Source organism: Pristis pectinata, chromosome 4 (genome assembly GCF_009764475.1).
Source record: "Pristis pectinata isolate sPriPec2 chromosome 4, sPriPec2.1.pri, whole genome shotgun sequence".
Lineage (NCBI taxonomy): Eukaryota > Metazoa > Chordata > Chondrichthyes > Rhinopristiformes > Pristidae > Pristis > Pristis pectinata.
The window spans coordinates 76,525,870-76,541,693 of NC_067408.1; the positions used below are offsets into that span (position 1 = coordinate 76,525,870).

Sequence of the window (15,824 nt, forward strand, 5' to 3'; positions counted from 1 at the left end):
ATCAATAACAATGCCATTTGTTTCTGTTGCAAAAGAGACTGGTATCAATTAAGGAGAAAACTGCATTGAAGACTCTTTTGATCAGATTGTCTTTTTTTACTCATATTGTAGAGATATTACTAAGATTATAACTGCAAAGTATAGCCTTTGGCTGATTTCTCCTTTTTGGTCTAATTCTGCAGATACTTCTTGACAAGTTACGAACGGTATTAATTGTATTTGTAATGCCACTCGAAAGTTATTTTTAGAATAACTAATTCATAACAGAGTAATGTTGGTTGTCTATGTTGCATTATATAAGAGGTATGATTACCTGTGCAGTCCATATTTCTTAAACCGCTTACAGCTTGAAAAAATCCATCATTCAAAGTTGCAATAATGTAAAGATTTGTACTTAAAATGCACCTCAAAAATAGCATGGTATTATATTTATCTATCACTTTTTCAGCATTGTTTACAGACCCCTGCAAGTGCTGACATTTTTGACCTGGATGATAGCGTCTTTGAATCAATAAGCAAACGTTCATGGTCTGATATGTTGCTGCAAATTTACAAGGTAAAATGATTCAAGCACATCATAATTGTTTATACATGTAAAATTTAATATATGTTTTGAATTTTCTAATGCCCCAAATGAAGATATTTAACAATAAAAAGCACATCAGCACATTGGCATTTTTGAATGCTTCTATTGAATGATCTTTTGTACCTTTCAAACAGAGATTATGACTTTATTTAAAGGCATTAGCCTTTCTATAGCCTTTCTATAAAATATTGTTTGCATTTTATATTTTTGAATAAAATAAAAAATCATTAAGTGAATTCAACAGGCAGACTAAGTGACAACATAAAATTTTCTGGATACATCAATACCATTATTTGAAGTGCTGGAGTATTTTTCTTCAGCTTCCAGCTGCTTTGGTCAAAAGCATTTTTAAAATTATTTAAGGAAAGCTGGAAAACAAAATTTTAAGATAAGATAAAATATCTTTATTAGTCACATGTTTATCGAAACACACAGTGAAATGCATCTTTTGCGTTAGAGTGTTCTGGGGGCAGCCTGCAAGTGTCGCCACGCTTCTGGCGCCAACATAACATGCCTACAGCTTCCTAACCTGTATGTCTTTGGAATGTGGGAGGAAACAGGAGAACCTGGAGGAAATCCATGCGGACGTGGGGACAATGTACAAACTCCTAACAGACAGTGGCCAGAATTGAACCTGGGTCGCTGGTGCTGTAAAGCGTTATGCTAACCGCTACATTGTTTTAATAAGAGAGACTATTTTTTAACAATAATGCAGACAATTAAAATTGCTGATTACATACTCACTGTGGATTTGGTGGAATTTAATAAACATCCAGAAAACACTTAAATTGTAGCTTCTTTCCTTGTTTATTTTTCAAAATAAAGCATTTGAAGCAAATTTCCTTCAATTACTGCAATTATATTTTGAGATCTGTGAGATGTTGAGCAGGGAAGACAAAGCAAGATTGTCCTTTTGCAAATAAAAACACATTTTTTGAATTCTGAAAGCTCAAATTATTACCTATCCTTTGTTGCTTGTAATTAGAAAATGTATATTCTTTAACAAATGTGGGTATGAGAGAAGGTGATATTAGTATTAGCTAAACATATTATCAATGTATTTTTTGTGTTTATGGAGTCACTGATATTTGTGGTAAAACAAGAAAGAAACATTTGAGGTGCTTTAATGTTGAACTTAAATGTGTGGCTAATCAATTTGCTAACCATTCTAGAACAAAGATAAATAATTGCTGATCAAGGAATTGATATAGGATTCTAGAAGGAACCTCTAAGGTGCAGAACCATTTGTAGTGACACCTGAAATAATAGTTACAGATCTGCTTATCATTCTCTCTTACAAAGTACCTGTATGCTGGAATAGTTTATTTAAGACAATATAACACCAAAATATATTTGTGATGTGTCACTTGAAAGTTTGATCAATAAATACAAAATATTTGTAAGTGTAAAGTGGTGACTGTAATTCAGACAAAAATGCACAATTCAACTGTTGAAAGCCCTGCAGGATTGAAGATGTTTCATGGAACTGATGTCATTATGGGTTCAGGCATGGATGGGGGTAGGGGGGGGAGGTCTTTAGTTGGAGACTAAAATGATAAGAGAGATGGGGAAATTTTTCATACAGTGGTTGAAGAGAAGAAGTAAGAAGGAAAATGTGGATGACTATGGAAATTGCTTCAGTGCAGCACAAGGTGACAGTGTGAAGCAGCTAGTGGAGCCATTGCCTCTCACACCAGAGACCTGGGTTCAATCCTAACCTCAGGTGCTGTCTGTGTGGAGTTTGCATGTTCTCCCTGTGGCCAGGTGCTCCACTTTCTTCCCACATCCCAAGGATATGCAGGTTGATAGGTCAATTGACCACTGTAAATTGGCCCCTGTGTACAGGGTGGTTGATGGTTCGTGCAGATTTGTGGGCCGTAGAGCCTGCTTCCATCCTGTATCTCTCTAAGACCTTATGACTAATAGAGGTTGAAACCTCAGTGTCTTGGAATTCTACCACATGGTGTGCACAAAGACCCTTTCGGGTAGTGCATTCTGGGTCCTCCATGGTTACGTTGTTCACACACACAGAGGTTATTGAGTGGTGCAGTTATCTCAAAGGCCATGCAGCAATTTGAGCAGTTCACATATAAGTGTACATCAGACGAAGGGGAAAAGCCTAGTCTGGTATTGGTTAAAGGAAATGAAGTTTATATTGACATACCCCCTTCAAACCTACTCTAACATTCATTGCTGATCATCCCTCTCAGTACAATATTCTCACTGTTTCCCCATTCTCCTTGTTCTATTGTTTCCAGAAATCCATCTATCTCTTTTTTAAGTTTATTCAGCAATGGCTTCCATAAACTTCTGCAGTAGAGAATTCCACAGGTTCTCCACTCTCTGAGTGAAGAACTTCTCTTCATCTTAGTCTTAAATATTTAACCCTTAACTTTGAGTCTATGACCCCGGTTCTACACCCCAGAACCAGAGGAAGCATCCTCCCTAGATTAAGCCCATTGAGACTGTCAGAACTTTGTGTTATTTAATGAAATCTCCCCTCATTTTGTTCAAACTCCAGTGGATGTACACCCAATCCATCCAATCTCTTTCATCAACCCAGGAATCAAACTGGTGAAGCTTTGTTGTATTGCTTCTGTGACAAGTATATTCTGTCTTCAATTTATAGAGTCACACAGCATGGAAACAGGCCCTTTGGCTCAACTCGTCCATGCTGACTGTATTGCCCAGTGAACTAGTCCCATCTACCTGCATTTGGCCCATTGTCCTCTAAACTTCTCCTATCCATGTACTTATCAAGATGGCTTTTAAATGCTGCGAATGTGCCCGCCTCAACCTCTATTTCTGGCAGCTCATTCCAAATACGCACCACTCTTTGCATGAAGGAGCTGCCTCTGATGTCCCTTTTAAATCTCTCGCCTCTGATCTTAAATCTGTGCTGTCTTGTTTTTAGCACCCTCTCCCTCGGAAAAAGACTACGTGCTTTTGCCCTGTCTGTGCCCCTCATGTTCTTATATACCTCTATCATGTCACCCCTCGGTCTCCTACTTTCCAGGGAATAAAGTCCTACTCTACGCAACCTCTCCTTGTAACTCAGGCCCCCAAGTCCAGCCAACATCCTGGTAAATTTCTCTAAAATTTCACAAAATATTGCAGGTGTGGTCTCACCAGGATTGTAGTTGGATGTGCTTAGTCTTGAAATCAAAACCCCATACCACGAAGGGTATATTAAATATGTTAAATTAAATGCTCACTACACCTGTACATTTGCTTTCAGAGACTGAGCAAGGATACCTATGTCCCTTTGAGCATCAGCATTTCCCAATATGGTCCCTTTTAAATAATACTGTCTTTCTGTTTATCTTATCATAGTGCATAGCTTCCCATTTATCCACATTACACTAAAAACTGCTATGCATTTGTCCACTCTTTAAACTTGTCAAAATTGCCTTGAAGCTTCCTTGCATCCTCCTCACAATCAATCCCACCCAGGTTTGTGTTTTAGTAATATATTTAGTTCCCACATCCAAAAGTGAACAGCTGGGACCCAAGCACCGATCCCTGTGGCACCTTTAACTATTGCAAGGATATGTGTTCTTCCGGTCCTATCTGTGGGTGCTACATTAGCTTCATCAGGTACCTCAGAACCAACTGAACTGGCATAAAAGCAATTCAGCCTTGATCATGAGGGGCTATTCGAGAAAAAGACATTCAAGACAGAAATCAATAGATTTTTAGATATCAAGTGAATCAATGAATCGTGGGTTAGTGTAGGAAAATGGTACAGATGTAATAATCCAGCCATGATGTTATTGAATGGTAAGCAGGTACATAGGGCTGAATAGCTGACTCCTGCTCCTATTTTTAAGTCTCAGGGAAGGTAGGATAATGATGGACAATAGTATGATGGTGTGTGGTGAAATAAGAAATTAATTTAAAGCTGGTTGGACAAATGTGACTTTTGAAGGTGCATTTCTTCACCTTGTCCGACAGTAGGAGATCATTGATCTCAAAGTATGGCTTTGGGAATCTTACATTGATCACCACAGGTATTTAGTTCAACTTTCTTTTGAGACTCCATCTGGAGGGTGTCCTTGCCCCCTGTGGATAGAGCACATCCCTTTACCTTTTCATTTCTCACATCAAGGTCTGCAATTCAGGGTCAGAATTTTTTTATACCTATTCTCTCCAATTTTGCATTGAAGACAGGATGATAGCTCTTTGGTGGTTGGGAATGAAAGATTGGCTGGCAGCAGGCAGTCACTAGGAACCAAAAGGAATTATTCCCACTTTGTGTGATCTGATGAAGAGCTCTTATTCTGCCCAGACCATAAATAAACCCCCAAAATACAATCAGGTTTGTAATTTTTAATTGATTTCAGATTCACTACTTGCCAAGTTGGCTTGGTGAGTTCAGCCCCCAAGTAAAAATTCAGTTGGACTCCATTTATAACATTGACCTTTACAGGGGGGAGGCTGTTTCTTCTGGGTGGTGTCCTGAAGTGTGTGAAAGGAAATAAGTTAAAGTGGTTAGCAGCAGAAGAGGCATCATTATCTGATGTTAATTGACATACATCCAATTACAGTTGCAGAGAAGAGGGTGGGTGTTTCAAACTTCTATTTTGGGCTTTGGTAAAATCTCGCTTGTCAGATATAAAAGAGTCATTTGTAAATTTAATGCCGGATGTTTGATTCTTTATTTGCAATGGTGCACATATTTGCTGTAAAATTGATGATATAGTAATAACAAAGATGATTTGTTGTCTCTTCAGGTTTTTGTTCTTTCTCGATTGACGCTGAAGGATATCAATATAGTTGGAAGTCAAAGCTGCATGGAAAACTTACCAAGAATAAATGCTGATCCCCTTTCCAGCAATATATATTCCACTGGTGAGCGTGTCCTGCTGACATGGCTCAACTTTCACTATGAATCCATGAGAAATGCAGTGTGGGCAGATTGCAAGAAAGGTAATTGTAAAATGATTGCTTTTGCCTTTGGAATGTAAATTAAAATCATTGGAGGCAAAATTGGATCATCTCTGAAAGTGGGCAATGTGGCAATAACCTATGCCATTGTTTCTGAAGCAAGCAGCACATCACCTTTATGCTGCCTGTTAATTACCATGATTGAAGCACGCACTCAATTCTGACTGCACTGCTGAATGGCTGCACATCATGTCAGGGGGCCAATAACATTGAAAAGCACCCCTTAAATTTTGTAAGTGCTGAGCACCAATAATAGCTCACCTGCAAGATTTACAGTCACCTTGTACCTCTTAATGGGGCACTATGGCAGCAGCAACTGGTGGAAGTCATTACAGAACATATTCTGACATGGATAAAAATATACAAAATGAGAGTGGTTTAATGAAATTTTTGACCCTTCACCAAAGATCTTCATTGGTGAAGAGGAAAGGCAAAGAGGTGTGCTCAATCCACAGGGGGCAAGCATATTAAAGGGATTAATATCCATTTGACCTTTTAGAAGGCAGTTGATAATTGTGGTAGTCAATGCCAGGTTGAAGCTCTAAGGATCCAAAAGAGAAGATCAATGATCTCAGACCTTTGGTCAAAGTGAGTGAATACATCTTCAAATGTCATATCCCACTAACTGGACCATTAGCCTTAATAATTTCTCAATTCACCACACACCCACCAAACAATTAGGACTCATACTGTACATTCATAGACTCACCTTTACTTACTTATTTAATATTACAGCTCATGCCTACCTTACACAAGTTGTATTCAACCATGACAGTCATATCATTGAAACACATTGTATGACTCCCATGTTGCGCTCAACTCTCTCTAGCAGGAGAGAATGGTACACAATTAGAGCTGGTTGCATTGAACCAATGGGCAAAGTGCCCTAACCTCTACAGAGGAAAGAATGCTGGCTATCGTAGGGCACTCATTGCTGAGCCCCCCAAGTGGATTGACTAAGTAGAAAGTGACATTATCTTTATAGCTAATTCTCCTTTACAAATTGCAGTTTAACCTAATCCCACAATTTCTTCTCATTTTGAAGATGCAGACTATGTAAAGATACATCTCTTATTTTCTCACTCCCCAGCTAACTCTCACCGCAACCCTACTGTCATGTCTTTCTTCTTTTGTTAGCAAAGAACTGTTACCTAGCCAGGAATTGATGAGAGAGTAACAGATAGAGAGGCAAGAAGGTTGTAGTCATGTAAGGTCATTACACAGGTTTTGCTTTGGGGACAGTGACAAAAACTTGATAGGGTTGGCTGCAGGAAAAGACTATTGGGTGTGCACAATGCAATGATTGGTGCATTGGTATGCTTGCCAGAAAGTCTGAATGAAATTTCAAAGAGCATTAAGGAGTTCAGCATGAACTTGGTATGGTGCTTTGAACCCTGTTGTTTCCAACATAGAAGTTGAGCTCTACACTATTAGAATTTTTTTGCAGACTTAATCCTGATTCATGATATGAAGGCTGATATCTTAGCTTTCATTGGAGCACACATAGAAGCCACATAATGCTTGGATGATGGTCAGACCTTTGCATAATTTGCTGCTTAGTTCAGACTGGTTGTTGGTAGCATCAATGACCCGGGTTCAATTCTGACCTGTGTGGAGTTTGCATCTTCTGCTTGTAACCACATGGGTTTCCGCTAGGTAATCCAGTTTCCTTCCATATCCAAAAGATGTGCAGGTTAATTGGCCACTGTAAGTTGTCTCTAATATGTAGTTCAGTATTGGTATTGGTTTATTATTGTCACTTGTATCGAGATACAGTGAAAAACTTGTCTTGCATACCGTTCGTACAGATCAAATCATTACAAAGTGCATTGAGGTAGTACAGGGTAAAATCAATAACAGAATACAGAGTAAAGTGTCACAGCTACAGGGAAGTGCATTGCAGGTAGACAATAAGGTGCAAGGTCATAACAAGGTAGATTATGAGGTCAGGAGTCCATCTCATCGTATAAGGGAACCATTCAATAGTCTTATCACAGTGGGATAGAAGCTGACCTTGAGCCTGGTGGTATGTGCCCTCAGGCTCTTGTATCTTCTGCCTGATGGGAAAGGGGAGAAGAGAGAATGACCCGGGTGGGTGGGGTCTTTGATTATGCTGGCTGCTTTACCGAGGCAGGGAGAGGTATAGACGTAGAGTCCATGGAGGGGAGACTGGTTTCCGTGATGTGCTGGGCTGTGTCCACAACTCTCTGCAGTTTCTTGAGGTCCTGGGCATAGCAGTTGCCATACCAAGCCGTGATACATCCAGATAGGATGCTTTCTATGGTGCACTGATAAAAGTTGGTGAGTGTCAAAGGGGATATGACAAATTTCTTTAGCCTCATGAGGAAATAGAGGTGCTGGTGAGCTTTCTTGGCCATGGCATCCACATGGATGGACCAGTACAGGCTATTGGTGATGTTCACTCCTAGACACTTGAAGCTCTCACCCTCTTGACCTCAGCACCATTGATGTAGACAGGTGCATGTACACTGCCCACTTTCCTGAAGTCAATGACCAACTCTTTTGTTTTGCAGACATTGAGGGAAAGGTTGTTGTCATGACACCATGTCACTAAGCTCTCTAGCTCCTTCCTGTACTCCCAACTCATCGTTATTTGAGATACGGGCCACTATGGTAGCATCATCTGCAAACTTGTAGATGGAGTTAGAGCAGAAACTGGCCACGCAGTCATGAGTATATAGGGAGTAGAGGGCTGAGGACGCAGCCTTTGGGGGCACCAGTGTTGAGGATAATCCTGCTGAAGGTGATGCTGCCTATCCTCACTGTGGTCTGTTGGTCAGAAAGTCAAAGATCCAGTTGCAGAGGGAGGTGTTGAGTCCCAGGTCTTGGAGTTTTGTGGTGAGTTTCCTTGGAATTATACAATTGAAGGCGGAGCTGTAGTCAATAAACAATAGTCTAACGTAGGTGTCTTTACTGTCCAGATGCTCCAGAGCTGAGTGCAGGGCCAGGGAGATGGCATCCACTGTAGACCTGTTTCAGTGGTAGGCGGATTGCAATGGGTGGAGGTTTTCCAGGAAACCAGTGGTGGAATTTGGGAGAATTGATGGGAATATGGGGAGAATTTTAAAAAAGAGATCAGTATAGGATGAGTGTAAATGTGGTTGATGATTGGTGCAGAATCAGTGGGCTGAAGAGCCAATTTCTAAGCTGAATGCATCTATGACCCTATGATTCAATGGCTGTATGACTGGCAGCACCAGTGTTCAAATTGGCTTGCGGAGTGTTAGAGCAGTCAGGTAATCTCTCTCCACAGATTGGTAGAATCATTGAGGTTCTGCCTGAGGAGGCTGGTCATAAATTAAAGCTCAGAGCTGCTGCCCTCTTTCTAGCCCTGCTACTCTGTTAGTGCCCTTGCTGTTGGCCAACTGACTATCCCAGTCTGGAGCGGCCATGCCGAAATGATGCAGTGCAAAGCTGGGCCTTCCAGACCCAGACTGGTAATGGTCATGTCCAAGGGCATCTACAGTCTTGTTCACTAAGAGTCAACAGCATTCCCCCATTCATAATGCAACCATGACTGTACCACTGCATGGGTGTATTTGGAAAAGGTAGGTACTAAGGAAATGCACATGTGTGATTAGTTCATGTTTCTCTGGCATTCTTTGATTTATATTTGTTTTGTTTTTTTTGTATTGTGGAATTGTTGGTGAATTGCTCCTTGAACACCCTGGATAGATATATTTCATACCAAGAATCCTCCTCTCACTTCATCTTTGTCTTCTGACTCATTGTCTTCTGTAAGCATGACCTCTGGTTATTCTCCCAATTATGCCAGGCATTCCTAGGAGAATGCCTACTCTGATGACTGGGAACAGCTGATTTGTGCATAAGCCGTGAAGTCAGGAGAAAGTATATGAGCATTGGCTCTGAAGTTTCCTGTAGCGTTCAGCAACTTTAAAGAAACCACGAAAGCACCAAAGCTTGTACATTGTAGCCACAGTCAGTAGAAATCTATCAGTAACCAACTTGATAGTTGCTCAAAAAAGGCACTAGTTGAGGTTCTTCTGAAAACATGTAAGATAGATAAATGTTAACCCCCAAAAATAGCTGGACTGTGTTAATCAGCAATGTATGTTGATTAACTTCAAGGTCTTCCTCCACAGTAAATTTAGTGTGTTTGTGGGTGGACGTGCTGAAATGTTCATTGACATTGCACCTAGTGCCACAAATGTGCACATACCCCCCCCCCACATTATGGCCTTAAGGTTACGGAAATTTGCCTTAACAGAATTCATAAATCACTACATAAAAATATGAGATACAGAACAAAATTTTCTCTCTTGGAATTTATGTGGGGAAAAAAGTAAATAAATCAATACAACATTTATTTGAACTCTTGTTTCTTGACACATGCAGATGACAGGGCCTCGCATTACAGAAAATCATGATGCAGCCCGTTTTCTAGGAACGCAACCTCCCTCCCCACCATAACAATGTAAATGGTATCAATAGTGCAATTAATGTGCAATACTAAATTAAATTTAGTTTCCTTTATCTGCACAAATAAATTAAACTTAGTCCCTGAGATTTCAGTTTTTTGAATCAGGCAACACTGTTAAGATCAGGACTTAGGGGCCTTTGGTTTGATAGTAGTGATGATTTTCCCCACTCCTGCAATATGGCATTCTTTGATTAATAAATTTTTTTTTAATGTTTATTTTGTGCTGTTGTTATTTGTTTTTTCATTGTTGAATTGTTGACAAATGATCATATGACTTTTCAATTAAAGATTTACTCTGAAAGAAGCAGCTACATTTGGATTATGTCTTAATAGAAGAAATTCATTGTGGATATCATAAAGAACAGATTACCCCATTACTGATTATGCTGAATCTTGTCAATATTTATTTGTTACGTTAGAATAACTGGTTATTTACAATTTGGCAAAACAGTTTTTCCAGGAATAAAATAGAAAATGTCTGAAATACTCAGCAATGCATTGGCCTGAAATGCTAACTGTTTCTATCCCCATCAATGCTGATGGACCTGCAAAGTATTTCCAATATTTTTTGTTTTATTTCAGGTGTCCAGCATCTGTTGTTATCCATCCTCATGATTTCCATGCCTTGCTCATGGGTGTGGAGGAGAGCTGAATGAATGCTAAGCCTCTTCCTGTGCAGGAGTCCCTCATACTTAGCATCTGGACTCCACAAAATATTAGGAGGAACTGTCACTGAGCTAATGTGCAGCAGTGATTATTTTGATGGGGAAGAATCTTGTGGGGATGTTCTTGTGGTTCCACTTATTTATCAGATTCCAGTATCTGTCGTGCTTTGCTGTCTCCATGTCACCTTCCAACATCAGTTTCTAACTCCACCCTTCCCTCCTCCTACTTTGCTCCATCTGCCCATCATCCCCCTCCTGATCTGGTTCCACCTATCGCCTGTGAGCTCTTGCCTCACCCTGCCCCTTCACCTGTTTATACTGGCAATCTTCCCTCTACACTTGCAGTCCCGATCCAGGATCTCAACCTGAAATATCGACCATCCCTTTGCCTCCACAGATGCTGCCTAACCTGTTGAGTTCCTCCAGCACTTTGCTCTTGGAAACTGAGAAACACATGCAATGTCATTGAATTCTTTTCAATCTTTGTTGCTTGACTCTTGTCATTCACCTCTTGAAGTTCCTCTCCCATCCACCTTTCAATGTTTTCTAGAAGGGTCTTTAAACCTCCTATCCTCGGCAAACACACTCCAGCAGGTTGATCTCACTACTGCTCCTCTTCATCTGCCCCACAGAAGTTTCATTTGGAGTAACGGAAAACTGCAGAGCCCACTTTCTACCACTTATGACGTTGTCAGTTTGACCAAGTTGCAGTTGCTGCTGTGCTCACTATTCCCCAGTTCTTAAAGTCACTAAGCTCCTTTCCTCTTAAGAGGTGCAGGTAGCTTCAAGTGGTGTAAGCGAACTTTAAATGGTGTTCGTCATTTACAGTATTGGGTGCCTTCTGCTGAGGTGCAAATCACAATAAGCAATGGCTGGAATCGACTATCATTTTAATGAGCTGGTAATATTAATTTTGCTGAAAACTTGTTTTGTCAAACCACAAGAATATTCAAAATTTGATTATATGCTCAAAATTACTACTAATTTCTACATATTTGTTTTATTCATTTTTATATGATTGTTTTATCTTTATTCCTCTTCCTTTAAATAGGTGCTGTCCCACCAACACGCTGGATAATTAATTTTGATTTAGATTTATTGGATGGTTTGGTGCTGGCCGCTGTCCTGGCTGCTTATTGCCCTGATATGGTAGGTGGCTTTATACAAGTGACTGCATTTAATTTTTTGACAGCCTTTTTAAAACACAGTCAGATTTAGTTATCAGCGGATGGATTATTTAAATACACAGTGTGAGTTTTAGTTGTTAATTTTGATGCTGTACTAATTTACAGGAGTTTATGATCAATCACATGTTAAACTGAACTGTTTCCACAAAGAATGGATTCATATTTTTATTTATAGCCAACATAAAATGAAAACCACATCACACTGACACCAAACCTTCAATGTATACCATGTATTGTGATTCAGAGTAATTCTTCATAAAGTCTAAATCAGTTTCCTGTCAATGTCAATTGAGAACCAAATTATATGGTTGCACTTATCCTTGCACCACCACTGCAACATTAAACTGTTCTTCACCACATCTCTGATTAGTGAGTTATTGCCCCTCAACAACCCAGCCAATTAAGTTGACTTTGTACCAAATCTTTCATACTTACTTCAGATTTTAAAGCAAACAAATTGATTTTAAAAGCTAAACAAATAATCCTTGCTCCAACCTCTTTCTGTAGCGGAAGATTTTATTTTTAAATTTCTGATAAATCTGAATTCTTGCTCAAGAGAAGAATGCAAATTAGTACATCATTAGTCCTTGGCAGAAAGACCTTACACAAATACATATCTCCACAGTCAGAGTTACACAAGCAAAAATGTAGGTTTATCCTGTACCCAGGCAATCAATTAGATTATTCAAGAGAAATTACAGAGTCTTGTTGAAAGATGAGGCTTTGTGTGATTTAGCAACAGAGCAATGTCATAAAAAACACATATCATCCAGATCTAATGGACAGCTGTAATTATTTGCAATGGATGGAGTGTTTGGTATTGGTGATGTTTTGCTGCTTCATATATTATTTTTCACAAAGATGAGACCACCGGGCCTTGAGTCCCCCCTGGCATTTGCCTCACTTTGGAATGGCCTGTGACTCACTTGCTGCATATCTGGGAGCTGTCTCTGTGAGATTTTTCTGTGGCAGTCACAATTGCAGCTACCTTGAAGATATTGTACATGCACAGGTGGTAATTCTTGCAGATGGATCATTTACAGATATTTCAGCAAACATGCTGGTATTTCTCTAATCAGAAGTCAGTTATGAATTAATGCAAAAAATATAATTGAGGCTATTTCAACAAAACAAGGCCCTTTTATCAACTTTTAATCAGTGGTTTTGTCTAAGTTCATTTGGGCTCCATGCCCTGATATAATTTTGTTGGTAACTTGCCTGAGAGAGGAATGTTTCAAACTCATATTGCAGAGAATTTTAATTTGTCGAGTGCATTCAAAATTGACATCAGTGATTATATGAAATCCATGGGAACTGAGGGATATGTGGTTTGGCCAGGAAATTGTTGAGGTCAAAAATCAGCAATGATTTCATTGAATATTTGAGCAGGCTCATAAAATCGTACAGCATAGGAACAAGCCCTTTTAGCCCATTTTATCCATGCCAACCGTGATGCCTATCTACACTAATCACATTTGCCTGCATTAAGCCTGTATCACTTTATTCCTTTGCTAACCAAGAACCTGTCCAAATGCCTTTTAAACATTGCAATTGTATGTGCATCTAGCACCTGCTCTGGCAGCTTGTTCCAGATAACCAGCATCCTGTGTATGAAAAACTTATCCCTCAGATCTCCTTTAAATTTCTCCCCTCTCCACTGAAACCTGTGTCCTCTAGTTTTAGACTCCCCATTGTTGGGAAAAAGACTCTGGCTATCTGTCCTATTTATGCCCCTCATAATTTTGTAAACCCCTCGAAGGTCACCCCTCATCCTCCTAAGTCCCAGTGAGAAAACACCCAGCCTATCTAATCTCTCCTTATAACTACAGCCCTCCATTTCAGGCAATGTCCTGGCTCGAGAGCTTATTACTCATTTTTAAAATGCTTTTTCTTCCTTTCCATGATGTGTTGTTGGTTCATGGTTCTTGAGAGACAAGTGCATTTTGAATTTAAACAATCAAGTATTTATGGAATGGTATAATTATAACTCTTAAAAGTTGGTGTGGCTAGCAACAGGTGGGAGGGAAACTATCAATCAAATTGGAGGTTGCAAACGATGAAAATACTCTGATTTTTTTGGATATAACGTGGAATTATCAGACAGCCAGATGGATTACCAAGACCTGAGGGGTTTTATTAATCGCTGGCTGATAACTTTGGGTTTTGTTTTGAATTTCCTGTCCAATCTGGTGATAAATACTGCAAGTTCACAACCTCTGTCTTGAGTGTGTCGGTGAAATGTTTTCTTCACAAGGATTGTGTTGATTCTTTCCTTAAAGAAATATTGGGCCACTAACCCTATTAATCTTGTTAACTTTATTGTGAAGTTTCAAAATTTTTCAAATTGCCCAGTTGCTCACTGCAGTTGGGAGGAGTTCACAAAAACTTCATGATAGGTTCTGCTTGTTGTGACTGATAAAACTGAATCACACGGAAGCTGTAAATGGGAAATATAAAAGTCTTTATTCACACAGCAGATCTGCTGGAGAGAGAATCTAGCTCTCCTCACACAATGTTTTATGCTTTTTTGAACACAAAGGTAACAATAAATGATTAACTACAGTTTCAATGGCTATAATCACCTACTTAACTTTAACGTTTTGAATGTAGACAGGTAACTATGAGGAATTACATATTTAAAATGGCAGCACATCCTAACTAGCAAAACCGCTTTGAATATTCAAATACTGGTGGCTGGTCCAAGAGCTACTAAGCACAAACTCCAGTCACCCAAAATATACCTCTTTTGTTACAGTGTTGAGGGATGCCGCCATGAATATACAACTACCCAGAATATTAAGTGACAAAACAGGTCTGTCTTGAAGTGTGCATTAAGTGGCAAGATATGGCTTTAACAATGTGTTAATACAGGAGATGGCCACTTAATGCCTTCCCTGATCTCGTCCTGAAGTTTTCAATAAGCATCAATTAACCACAGAACCATAGGACACTACAGCATAGAAAAACAGGCCATTCGGCCCTTCCAGTCTGTGCTGAAACGTTATCCCGCTAGTCCCATTTACCTGCACCCAGTCCATAACTCTGTACTCTCAAAATTTCGCCTTTGAAGGCCTTCCACTTATGGAGCACATCCTTGCCAGAAAACAACTCATCCCAATCCACTCTTCCTAGATCCTTTCTCATTTCCACAAAATTGGCCTTTCTCCAATTTAGAACCTCAACTCGAGGACCAGACCTGTCCTTATCCATAAGTAACTTGAAACTAATGACATTATGGTCACTGGACCCAAAATGCTCCCCTACACATACTTCTGTCACCTGACCTGTCTGGTTCCCTAATAGGAGATCAAGTATTGCATTCTCTCTCATTGGTACCTCTATATATTGATTTAGAAAACTTTCCTGAACACATTTGACAAATTCCAAGCCATCCAGCCTTTTCACAGTGTGGGAGTCCCAGCCAATATGTGGAAAGTTAAAATCCCCTACTATCACAACTTTCTGTTTCTTACATCTGTCTGCTATCTCACTACAGATTTGTTCCTCCAATTCTCTCTGACTATTGGGCGGTCTATAATACAACCCTATTAGTGTGGCCACACCTTTCCTGTCCCTCAGCTCCACCCATATGGCCTCTGTAGACGAGCCCTCCGGGCTGTCCTGTCTCCGCACAGCTGTGATACTTTTCCTGACTAGTAATGCCACTCCTCCCCCTTTCATCCCTCCCCCTCTATCGCATCTGAAACAACAGAACCCCAAGACATTAAGCTGGCCAGTCCTGCCCCTCCTGCATCCAAATCTCACTAATAGCAATAATGTCATAATCCCACGTGTCAATCCATGCCCTAAACTCATCTGCCTTACCTACAATACTCTTTGCATTGAAATAGATGCACCTGAGAACATTTCTATCAAGTACAAACCTTTGATTTCTGTTTATACTTGCAGTCCTCTCATGACCTTTTTCCTTCTCCACCTCACTATCTGTTCTAACACTCTGGTTCCCCTCCCCCTGC

General features: G+C 39.9%; 1 protein-coding gene across 1 annotated transcript in view; it reads left to right on the forward strand.

Annotated features, from left to right (window-relative positions):
• LOC127569658 (cilia- and flagella-associated protein 47-like) overlaps positions 1-15,824 on the forward strand; it is a 401,309-nt gene that overhangs the window by 109,214 nt on the left and 276,271 nt on the right. Inside the window, 3 exon segments of the mRNA XM_052014458.1 lie at positions 449-556; positions 5,320-5,515; positions 11,712-11,809. Coding sequence (XP_051870418.1) covers positions 449-556; positions 5,320-5,515; positions 11,712-11,809 — 402 coding nt within the window.